This window comes from Eutrigla gurnardus, assembly GCF_963514095.1.
Source record: "Eutrigla gurnardus genome assembly, chromosome: 18".
Lineage (NCBI taxonomy): Eukaryota > Metazoa > Chordata > Actinopteri > Perciformes > Triglidae > Eutrigla > Eutrigla gurnardus.
Window position 1 is genome coordinate 13106934 of NC_139929.1, and position 11652 is coordinate 13118585.

Genomic DNA, 11652 nt, shown 5'->3' on the forward strand with positions numbered 1-11652 from the left:
GTCACCCACCTGAGGAGGGGAAACATTGGGCCTGGAGGCAGCAGAGGTGGCGCTGAAGCTGTAAAGGCGGATAAAAAAAAAATGTTTTAAAAAGTACAGTGAGATGTGAAGTAAAAGATCCTCTGGTAAACGGTGGTGGGGGGTCAGCTTGAAGTCGCTCCGAAACAAATTGGGGCTCTTTTGATGGACCACCTCATTAAATTTGCATGTGAATACGAACAGCTTGGCCGCCTAGTGTTGGGGCGATGCTAATGACCGTGCCGCCGCCGCCGGCTCCGGCTGTTGTCGAAGCCCGAGCTGTGACTGATGGATGTCGGTGGTTATGTGTGTGTGTGATGGTCCAGGTGGTGTGTGTGCGTGTAATTAATGCACAAAAAAAGTGTGCATCCTCACACATAGCACACATGACGTCACCTCATATAAAGATCAAAACAAACTGCTTTTTAAAAGCTGGTGTATTCCTAATCTCCTCGTGGCCACCTGACACCCACGGGTGAGGCAGCAAAGTGGAATCAGGCTAAAGAAAACAGCAGTCACATTAGGCAGGCCAGGCAGAGGACATTGTTATTATTACAAGGGTAATAGTCCTGGGGGAGGCCCTGAGCGTGGGCTGAGCCCCGCTAATGCAAGCTGCCGCTAAGTGGTTAGCTGCTAATAGTGTTTTCCTGTCCTCCTAATGGAAAGAAACAAGGGTCACCGCTCAGCACAGATACACACTCTTCACTGAAGTGGACCTCCGTTTTAAACTACTTAACAGTATGTCTCACTCGCCGTTACCATGGCGACTGTGGAGAAACGTCGAGCGCAAACTCTTCAACCCCAAGCGTCCCCGATTTCGCTCTGTGCAACGCTAACACAGCACGCACAATACGCCAACTCTTGTCGTCACGATGACCGTTTACGGAACGTAAACATTGGGATGGATTGAGACGGATGGTCTCGACAGAAACCTGACACCCAAGTTCCAAACAGTCAGGCTCTTAGTGAGTCTACTTGTTCGCTGTTTGCGTACACGTTTTTAATTCAGCCAGAAAGAAACGATTTAATACCATAATGGTTTAAGTACTTCATCCCAGTGGCCGGAATGTGAGTGTGAATGGTTGTTTGTCTCTATATGTTAGCCCTGTGATAGACTGGCGACCTGTCCAGGGTGAACCCTGCCTTCGCCCAATGACAGCTGGGATCGGCTCCAGCCCCCCCGTGACCCTGAACACAGGATAAGCGGTAGACAATGGATGGATGGATCCCAGTGGCCGGAGGTGCACCACCCGTGGTAACATCGCTTCCCTGTTAGTTCAACAGTTCACTCAAATTACATTAAAAATGTCACCATCTACTCTGAATAATCCACTTTCTACCTATGAAAATGTTGCCAGTGCATTTTGTGGATTATCCAGAGTAACAGCAGCAGAGAGAACTCAAACCTGGACAACTAAAACCAAAACTACCTACAGGTCCAGAGACCACTTTGAGATTTGGGCAACTCTAAAAACAAAGAATGATGGGTACATGATGGGCCTGGGGTTTGTGTTTTTCTGGTTGTCAAAAGATCCAAAGAAAAGGATAAAACTAACGATGCTTCATTCCATCTGACGTCTCTACTTCCTCTTCTGTACTGTTGCACTCAGCCCCAAATCTGTTGGCAAGATCTAAGGATGTAACTCCTCTTAAAATGGGTCACACGTTTACAGCTGGGCACTGGAGTTTAGCAAGCGTCACTCAAACAGGAGCAAATAGTTCTCAGGGACTATTTTCAGCTGTGGATCAATACTAGTATTTCTGACTAATATAAATAAATATAATATAAAATCTGTGTGTTCACATTAATGTGCAACAGTGAGGCTCTTTCATGTGTTTTATAGTTTTTGAACAACAATGGAGCACAGAGGGAGACATACAAGGCTTTAGATACACACAAAATGCTTTTTTGTCTTTTTAGTGGATATTTTTACTAGAAAACTACAGACTGCCAGCCATGTTTTAAAAATAAGTGCAAAATAATATTGAAATCCGTCCTCACTGACACCCTGCTGAACACAGGAGGGGCAGTGTTTTCTCTGACAGACTAGGGGAGGCGCTCTAGAGGGAGTATAAAACAAATAGCACCACGACTTCCAGGATAAATCCAGCCAGTGAGGGAGAGAGAGAGAGAGGAAGATGAGTTATTTGAAGCTCATCTTCGTGAGTGCAAACGTGACCTCTGGAGAGGGTTCAGGAACAACTGACACACACCCCCACACACCTATATTCCTGATCTTAACGAGATTGAACACTTTGTGTGCCAAATAGCTTTGAGCATGTGTTGTCCATTTCCCTACATCATCATTCATTGTTAAATATAAAGTAAAAACACGAGAATCAATCGGCAAATAAATAAAAAAGTCATTTTAATGGAAGTTTTGCTTTCACACTCACAATCAAGCTTATAGTCTGATCACAGAGAGAGATGTTGGACATTCACCCAGAACGTTTTATCAGACTATATATATATATATATATATATATAAATCTTGAAATATGCTTGATTCATGAAATGTACACAGCAGGAGTGTGCACACATACAGTCAAACAGATTTTTTTCAACTCAAACAAAGTCCATTTTGTACCCTGGTGTCAGTGTAAAATTTGTGTTTTTTAAGCAACGACAACTTTTATGTTTAGTTCAGTTTTTTTCGTTTTTTTTTTTTTTTACAAATGTGCAAATAAGACAGATTTGGAATCCTTCAGCGCTCAGTGTAAAAGTCCAGGATCCTCAGGAGCAGTGACAGAGCTCTCACTCCACCTCAGTTCTGCCCTCTCAAGTTTTAAATACAGCTCCGCGTTGCTTTGCCTTTCATTTTCAAGTAAAGTGCTCCTCTAGCAAAAACCACACGGCATGGGATCAGTCTCGTATTTTTTCGCCACTGGTTGAAAAAGAACTGAAAACGCAAAAACCCAACAGTCCAATGGACGACAAGACAACGAATCATTGGAATGTCTTTTGAAGAACCAACAGTTGGGAGGCAGTCCTGGCTGTTTCTGGGAGTCGACAGTCACGTAGTTCCCGGCAGGAATCATACAAACTCCAGCTTGCCGTGGCCGCTGTACATCCCCCAGTGCACCAGAGACAGGATCTTGTCATTGCCCAGGTCGGCCTGCCTCATCTTGTCGCAGGTCAGACAGCAGTTCTCGTGGCCCGTGACGGGCACCATGCACTCCAGGTCCAGCTTGGCCACGTGGCCCTTCTTGGTGTGGTGGCCGTGGAAGCTGTAGTGGAGCCGCGACAGCATCTGTTGCCGCTGGTCCTGCAGCCGCTTGTTCTCGCTGCGCAGCATTCGCAGCGCCAGCATGATGAGCAGCACCAGGATGAGGCCGCCGGCGATGGGCACGGCGATCACCGCCGCCCGGAACCAAACCTCCTTGGCCGAGGCCAGCTCCTGAACCCGGGTCACCAGGTTCCTGTTGTTGCTGTCCGGCTGGTACCGGCTGTGATCTGCACACAGAGAGATGAACGTTTGATTAACTGCATGCTCACGTAGCACAGTGTCTTATTTGAAATCAAATCTTTGAATATGTGTACACTGTTTGGAGCTTGTTGAGAAGCTTTGCTACAGTCATGGCAGAAAAAACAGACAGAGAAATAAGAGACCCAGCAGACGTGAGAGAGGACATGAAATGAGTCCCTGCTGAGAGCAAGAAATTAATTTGAGCTAATAAACTATAGTGTGCTCTGGTCACAACACAAAGTTCCCTCGGGTCAGCTCCTCCTCTCCGTCTCTGCCCAACATGCAGACTTGTCAGATAATATTCATTCTAACATTCCAACTCAGTGGGAAAATTACACGGTGCACACATAATAAAAAAGAGAGAACATATCTGATCTCTTTCCAAGTGCTTAAGGTAAACTGGCTGCTCCCTGGCTTCCCAGGCACAGAGCTGGAGCCTATTAAAAGTCAAATTGAAGTTCTGCAAAGCTGGGAAGTAGAAAAAAATAAAGTAGGAGGGTGGGGCCTGTATGTCCATAAACAGCAAAGTGTTTGAAGAACCCTACAGCTCCAGGTATTGCTTCTGGACCAGGACAGAGGAAAATGTTGAATATTTTCTGAGGAGAAATCATAAAATTTCTCCCAGAGAGTCCGATCGTTATGAAACCGGTTAAAGAGAATTTCATATTTCGGTTTAAAACAAACAGCCTGACCGCCAGTGATTCAGCGCTCCCGGGTTCCTTCTTTACCTGTCGAGTCCCTGGTGTGCGCCAGGTCTTGCAGTCCTCTGTAGTTGCACATGTCGTCGTGGCAACAGTCCAGCGTGGAGGCCCCGCTGAGGACGTCGACGGCCCTGGAGCTGCTGCTGCAGACGTCCGCCGCGTTGACGATGGGGTCTAAACACCCGTGGGTGAGGGGAGAGTTTACATTGAGCGGGTCCAGGACCTTGGTGAAGCAGGCGTTCAGTTCCGACTTGCACATGTAGCCGGTGGCCACGCAGTGCGGCGCGTCGCAGTAACACCTTATTTCTCCTGGAAATAGAAACAAAGAGCAGGGTTAGATGTATTCATAACTATAAAACTATACATTATTCCTGCTAAATCTGTGAGTTTGGCTGCTGTTTTGACTTCAACGCGGCCTGAAGTGAAGCATAGCAGTTTGGTGTGTTTGTCAGGACCTTAAAGGGGCTTTGTAGGGGCTCAAAGGGTCCCCAATATCAAGATGTTAATATAATTCAGCCTGGCTTTATCCCTTTTCTTAGTACTATTATGTCAGTTTGTGTATCCCACAACAAAATTGCTTTTTCTGGCATCTTTAAGACTTAATCCGATCAAATCCACTCTGTGTTTACTTTTATTTTGAAGGCGTGTGCTCGCAAAGTGTCCGCTCTGCCCTCTGCAGTAAACCGCCAGGTGACTTTTAAAAGACCTCATGGGAATATTCCCCTTTTGCATCAATTCAGCAAATATGCCTTCATTTAAGTGCATCTCATGCAAAATTGCCCCCTCTTTTTTCTGTCTGTATTATAAAACAGGAACCGTGTAGCTTATAATTAGTGGTTTGTTTGCCAAAGTCAATTTCTTTCAACCCAAATGGAAACTCGTAAAGAGGAGGAGGAGGAAGAGGAGGAGGTGGGTGTGGGGGGGGGGGGGGCCGGAGTCTTCTCTCCCCAGTTTGCACGCAAAGCTTTACTTGTGGTCATGACTGCCTGGGGGGGCAGGGTGCACTGAGGTCCCATCTAAAGAGCTTCCAGCAACCTTATCATTACGGCTGCCTGCCTTTACACGGGCCCACTCATTACTTCATCTGTGGATTCTTTCAAAAAAAAAAGTTTCAAAACAGAAATCTAGGCCAAGGATCTGCCCCGACAAAACAAAAACATGAATTAAACTTCTATATATGAGCTCCCAGCGTCTCCTCCGGTGCCATAACACTGTGATAACACATTTTGTAGGATTTCTTTCGTCTTCATTGGGTTGTTGACTACGTTGTGTTACAATGAGTCGAGGGGCAACGATTGGGAATAGCTCCATAAAGCAGTGAAACGAGGAACAAACAGTCCTGCCTTGTGTTTCCATCTGCTATGATCAACAACAACAAAAAAGTGAGCAGCTTTTTTCAGGAACAGGTCCTGTCGGTCTCCGCCGGCGGAGCCTCTCTGAATGCAGGAGCACATTCATCAGATCACTGTTTTCCCTGTGAATGATTGGAGCAGCAGGGCCCGGGCAGGTCATTTGGAGAATATTTCATTAGAAAGGAGAGGCCCCTTTGTGGGTTGAGGGGTGGGTTGGCTGAGGGAGGGAGGGGGGGGACAGGCCGGGGACTGAAGCCTTTTAGCCCTGCTCACTCTTCTATGAATGGCAGCTTCAAAACTTGAGTTAAACATGAGTTAATCATGCCAGAAAGGAGACCGTGTGATCCGTGTGATGCCCGTGCTGCCATTTCATAATAGATTCAGAGAGTTTGGACATGAAGTTGTATCCGGACTAAAGGTTGCAGGATTACAACGGGGGAAGCACTTTTTTTTAAAGAGATGACAATAATATTAAACGTTTACTCTGCAGTTATTTAATGCACTGACCTAATATTATAATGTGTAATTAAGTGGAGACATAAAACAAACACTTGACCGGTAAAATAGCTAAATCGTGTTTGTTTTCAATGAACACAAGTGAAGTTTTCTCAGCTCTCCTCGGCAGTTTATCCCCGTTAATACGATTTTATGGGGCTAAATGCGACATTGTTGCGCTGGTTAAAAGGGAGATTTGGAGCAACACTGGTTAGCTTAAATACTGCGAGAGGAAAGTCAGACTTTAGTAAATTAAATATTGTTAGAGCCAGATTTGAAGCTAACAAACAAACCCTGTATATACTCAGTCTGTATACCTTTAGTAAGAAGAACAGCCATGGCACAGAGTTCCAGTTGTAGCCAAATGGAAATGAAACTGGACTGGCGATCCATTTACACCAAATTACTGCGCAAAAAGAAAAAAACAGAGTCCTCGTATATCCAGTAGCAGCGGCGCAGAGTCCGCTGGGCGACGAGCTGGACGACAAAAGGATTTACATGGAGCTACGGCCAAAAATGAGTCATTCCTGGACCGAAACACGACAGCTCACAATCCGGACTGGAACCAAACAAGTCACCCCGAAATGTTTCCTCTCCCGCATGGAGACAGAAAAGTTGTTAAAAGCGGTCCGACATTACTGGAGGACGCGAAAACACAGCGTCTTCTTCTTGAAGCCGAAAGAGGAAAAAAAGCGGAATATAGTCCCGTGGAAGAGAGTCAGTCGGGAGGCTGAGTTGTCACCGCCGGTCCTCCTGTGTCTCTGTATGCGGACGCTCACAATAAAGCATCACTTTTGTATTCCTGGACGGACGAACGTTGGGAAAAGTCGGACAACTCCGCTGAAGCGACGACTGCACGCAGACTTCGGACACACAAGATTTAGCAGGAGAAATAGTTGTGGTCTGTCAGAGCTCCGCCCCCTCGAAGCTGATTGGTCGGATCACCGGGACAGAAGTTAGTCACACTACGTAGAAACGCTGTATCCGGTACGTTTATTTAATTTCAAAATAAGACAAAGAGCGTTTATTTATATTGCCTGGTCAGAGGTGATTAAAATAAGTTACGATTTAAAAAAAAAAAAAACTTTATTAACGGCAAAAATAAAAGATATATTATAAATAGTAAACATAGCATATAGCATATAGAATAGCATCATACAGTATATATACTGTATACAGTATTGCAGACCTAGGCAGGACAGTTCCTAGAGTTTGATTTGATGGTTGAAAATATTAGCTCACCATCTTCTCTAGCTGCTGAATCGTAGTCGAGTTGATTGATGGATGGATAGCTTGATATTAATAGTTGGAACTAGCTGATCAGGCTGCCACCCATACTCAAGGCAACACAAATATACTGCTTTTAAGTCCCTGCTGTATTTTCACTTCATATTTTCAGCGTGATCTAATTGTTCTGTCCATTCAAATATATTTTGGTTCGTTCATCCCCTTCATGCTTTTATTTTCTAAGCCATGCCATCCATATTCCGGTTTAATTCTGTCTGTCACTCTCTGGCTTGATGACTCAGGTCAAGCCAATCTCTTCATTCATCTCCCTTCATTTGCATAATACCATATTCCATATGCCACTATTAGATGCCATTGGTCGGGGCTGTAGTCACTCGGTCAGATCACAAACTGTCCCACGGACACAGTCACTAAATATCTAGATATTTAATATGTAGACATTTATGTGTAATTATAATGAGACTTCAACCCTTATTTACCAGACATGGACGTTTTGAGCTTGTCAACACAAAACAAACACTCATTGTTCTTCCATGTATTAGAGACTTTGCATAGCAAGTGAAAACATGTTAAACCAGCAGGATTATAGTTGGGAGAAGAGTTTCATTCTCCATATAGATAACTTAATGGCATTGTAAAATGAAGCTCTAGCCTGTGTTTGTAGTCTAGTCACCCCGGGGTCCATGAATAACACGTCCCATTTGAAGTAGTGTCAGTGGAGTCAGACGGGTCAGCAGCAGCTCGGCCTGCAGTGTCATCCTCCAGTTGACGCCGCGCTGAGTCGCTTCCCTTCGGCCGCCAGACTGCTGCCGCCGCCGGCGCTGCTGTTGCTGCAGGGAGGAGCGGCCGCCGTTTAGAGAAATTAGCAATCCAAAAGGGCACATGGCGCCACCGAGACGACACACGCACGCGCAAAGACACGATTACCCTTTCAAAATCGGCAATGCAAAACACACGTGCGCGCGCGATTTGTATCAGCGACAACTGCTTTTTTTTGCGCGTCCAAAAAAGAAATATTTGAAATTATACTTTTTTTTCAACATAAAAAAAACAACTTTATATTTTAAACGCCTTTGTTTTATTAGTTTTAATTTTAAAAAATGGGTTTTACAGTAAATATACAGACAAAAAAAAAAAAAAAAACATGCAGACAGTTTTAAGTATGATAATAGTATTACATCCTTGGGGTCACAGGGGAAGACCGGGTCCAGACCATCTACAGGCCTTAATTGTGCCCAACAGACAACAGGATGAGGATTCCGATTTAGGGAACGTAGAAAATTACTCAGTGCAATTACCGTAATGATGTGCAATTCCACATAGGCGCCAGTCCACGACCTGCGTTACAGCGTTTATATATACTGAGAGCTGCAGAGAAGAAAAGCCAGCAGAAATAACAGTTTTATGCTGGAAGGACTCCTGTATAGTTGGTTTCTGTGATACTGGGTGTAACTGTCTCTCTGAAAGGCCCCAGTGACATAAGATGTGCTGCAATCACTATGGCGCCTATATTCCGTCAACGTAGATTTACAAGACGTGTCAGCACGATGTTTGGATGTTTATTTAGTTCCATTAAATATGATCAGAAATTATTTTCCTTAAATGCCAGCAGCAGATCCGCCGGTTTGAGCCTGCCTTTTATATGGTATGGTCAAACATCACCACCTGGTGGTCAAAACTGGTATTTATGTTTACAAAACGGCGTCATCGCAGGCACGCCAGCCATCATATTACTGCTCTTATAAAAAGGTTGAGGGACTTGTCAGAGGCATAGTAAAAACAGATATGCCTCTGTTCAAGTAAACAGAACCGTATGTTTAAAGTGGAGTGTCCCTTTAACTTTGTTTTCTGACTTTATATTAACAACATGTGACAATGACACTTTAATACATTAATACAAAAACACAACATGTGTTGATGTGGCATCCCTGCTTCCAACCACCAGATATGGGGAAGCACGACGCCCACCAGTAAGAAAAACCAAACAGTGTGTCTTTTCATGCTGGGAGGATGAGCGTCAACATGCTTTCAGCACACGTAAGAGGCCTTTTAGGGAGCCGTTACACCCCACAGGTTGTGTCTGCTTTCACACATTAGGAGACACTCTAGGTGTGACGGGGCACAGACTGCAGGGGATTCACTTAACAAAAGCCCCCCTGCTGCCGGGGCAACGATGGTTAGGTTGCTGTGGAGGGTTTGATGGGAGGGGGGAGTGGAGGTCAAGTCTACCTGAGAGTTGACAACCAAAACAGTTTGAAATCCAACCTTTTAAAACTGCTCTAAACCTACTCAAATAACCCAGAATCGTCCAAAATGACCTTATTTTGCACACATCCTCCCACTAATCCTGAGAAGCGCCTCTCTCCTTGACACACCAGCGCAGACAGACTTCCTCCGACACCTCCCGGCTTCTTCCTCTCTCTTTGATGTGAGCCATATCAAGGTCTCTGAAGAGAGACAGGCAGACTGTCTCCATCCTCCTCAAGATAATGGAGTGAAGCATCAGAGCGGGAGGTCCAGCAGTTATGCAGATCCATACTGTAGATGTTCTCAGCAGCTTTGATGTTACAGATTGGGTTACAGGCCCTGCATTCAGAAGCACTCATGCAGACGTTATCTGAAGAGCTCCGAGGCAGGAAACTGACGGCATCCACCTTTGTTTTTACTTGTTGAGAGAGAATTCAGTAGCATTCTGTTCTCTTATCCACATACAGAAATAGATCATCTGCATTTGATCACGAAGAGCGGCGTGCCTTTACTTATCAGGCCTGACTGAAGATGCTTCAATGTGTCATCAGTCGCTGACAATCTGAAAAATAATACAGTTTTACAGTAGTACTCCATGGCAGCAGGCACAGACACCCCGAGATGGATCCAACCATGTCATCATAGACCAAAAGGCAGTAGTTGTTAATATAATACATAGTTAAATAAGATGAAATGATATGTATCTATTGCATTCATTATTCTTTTTTAACCTCACATGCGTGATCTCAGCTTTTGTTAATATTACAAAGTATAAAGTTCTGGGGAGCTCAAAATGCATGAAAAATGACACAGGGACATATAAAAATGTACAGATCTTTTGAGATAGTTACCCAAAATATTGCAAGATGAAAGGTCAAGGTTCAAAAAGTATCGTTTCACTTTTTTTCACACACAAATACAGAAAAAAATCTGAGAAATAAAAGTACAACATAGTCTGCCACTGTAAATCACTGAAGATATAAAATATTAAATTTTTTGCCAGACGATGTTTTAGGTATTACAGACAGACATTACAGGCTTTTAACTGTGCTGTTGAAACGTTTGGAAACAAGAGAGAATGCAGCTAGCGCCCTCTGTAGGTGTAAAGTGGTATGACCAGTGATCTGGACCTGAGAGAACTATGCAAGTTATTTACATGAACTACTTTGGCTCTATGTTTAAAAATGTGACATAACAAACAACATGGAACTGCACCCAGTAAGTCATACAAGTCTGGACCTGATGTGTTTATCAAGATGCTGGTTTCATTCACAGTTACATGGAAACTATTTCAAGATGTTCATGCATCCAGATCCAAACAGTTTTTAAGGGTTTAACCGATGACATGCACATGGACTCCTCTTCCTCCCTCAGAGCTGCCGGTCTGGACTCCTCTTCCTCCCTCAGAGCTGCCGGTCTGGACTCCTCTTCCTCTCTCAGAGCTGCCAGTCTGGACTCCTCTTCCTCTCTCAGAGCGGCCAGTCTGGACTCCTCTTCCTCCCTCAGAGTTGCCGGTCTGGACTCCTCTTCCTGCCTCAGAGCTGCTAGTCTGGACTCCTCTTCCTCTCTCAGAGCGGCCAGTCTGGACTCCTCTTCCTCCCTCAGAGTTGCCGGTCTGGACTCCTCTTCCTGCCTCAGAGCTGCTAGTCTGGACTCCTCTTCCTCCCTCAGAGCTGCTAGTCTGTACTCCTCTTCCTCCCTCAGAGCTGCCGGTCTGGACTCCTCTTCCTCCCTAAGAGCTGCCAGTCTGGACTCCTCTTCCTCCCTAAGGCCTGCCGGTCTGGACTCCTCTTCCTCCCTCAGAGCTGCTAGTCTGGACTCCTCTTCCTCTTTCAGAACTGCCAGTCTGGACTCCTCTTCCTCTCTCAGAGCTGCCGGTCTGGACTCCTCTTCCTCCCTCAGAGCTGCCGGTCTGGACTCCTCTTCCTCTCTCAGGCACTGGTGGAGCAGCTTGAACTGTGCTCTGATCCGTCTCTCTGTGGACAACAGCTGCTTCGTGGAGTGTTGAATTATTCCACTCTATGTTTTCTCCACTTGTTTGTGTTTGGCCCTCTTGTCCTGCAGAGACTCCAGTCAGATTTCAGCCGGCCCTTCAGATCTCTGGTTGCTTGTTCTATAGGAACC

The 11652-nt window shown here is 45.1% G+C and overlaps 2 protein-coding genes across 2 annotated transcripts in view; both read right to left on the minus strand.

Moving 5' to 3' along the window:
• Positions 1-11652, minus strand: part of thtpa (thiamine triphosphatase) — a gene marked incomplete at its 5' end in the record, with an annotated part of 479666 nt that overhangs the window by 290119 nt on the left and 177895 nt on the right. The gene's annotated exons all lie outside the window — the stretch shown is intronic.
• Positions 2371-6887, minus strand: bambia (BMP and activin membrane-bound inhibitor homolog a). The gene is made up of 3 exons (XM_084033379.1): positions 6351-6887; positions 4214-4495; positions 2371-3472 (listed from the first exon to the last, which is right to left on the minus strand). Exons 1-3 carry the CDS (start codon positions 6424-6426, stop codon positions 3054-3056), a joined length of 777 nt encoding a protein of 258 aa, XP_083889505.1. The 5' UTR covers positions 6427-6887; the 3' UTR covers positions 2371-3053.

Bases quoted from the DNA above. Each gene is read 5' to 3' on its own strand.
- bambia (XM_084033379.1), bottom strand. From the start codon at position 6,426: ATGGATCGCCAGTCCAGTTTCATTTCCATTTGGCTACAACTGGAACTC. The intron at 4,496-6,350 runs GTATACAGACTG...TTCTATTTCCAG, and splicing joins GGCTGTTCTTCTTACTAAAG to GAGAAATAAGGTGTTACTGC. The intron at 3,473-4,213 runs GTAAAGAAGGAA...CTCTGTGTGCAG, and splicing joins GCACACCAGGGACTCGACAG to ATCACAGCCGGTACCAGCCG.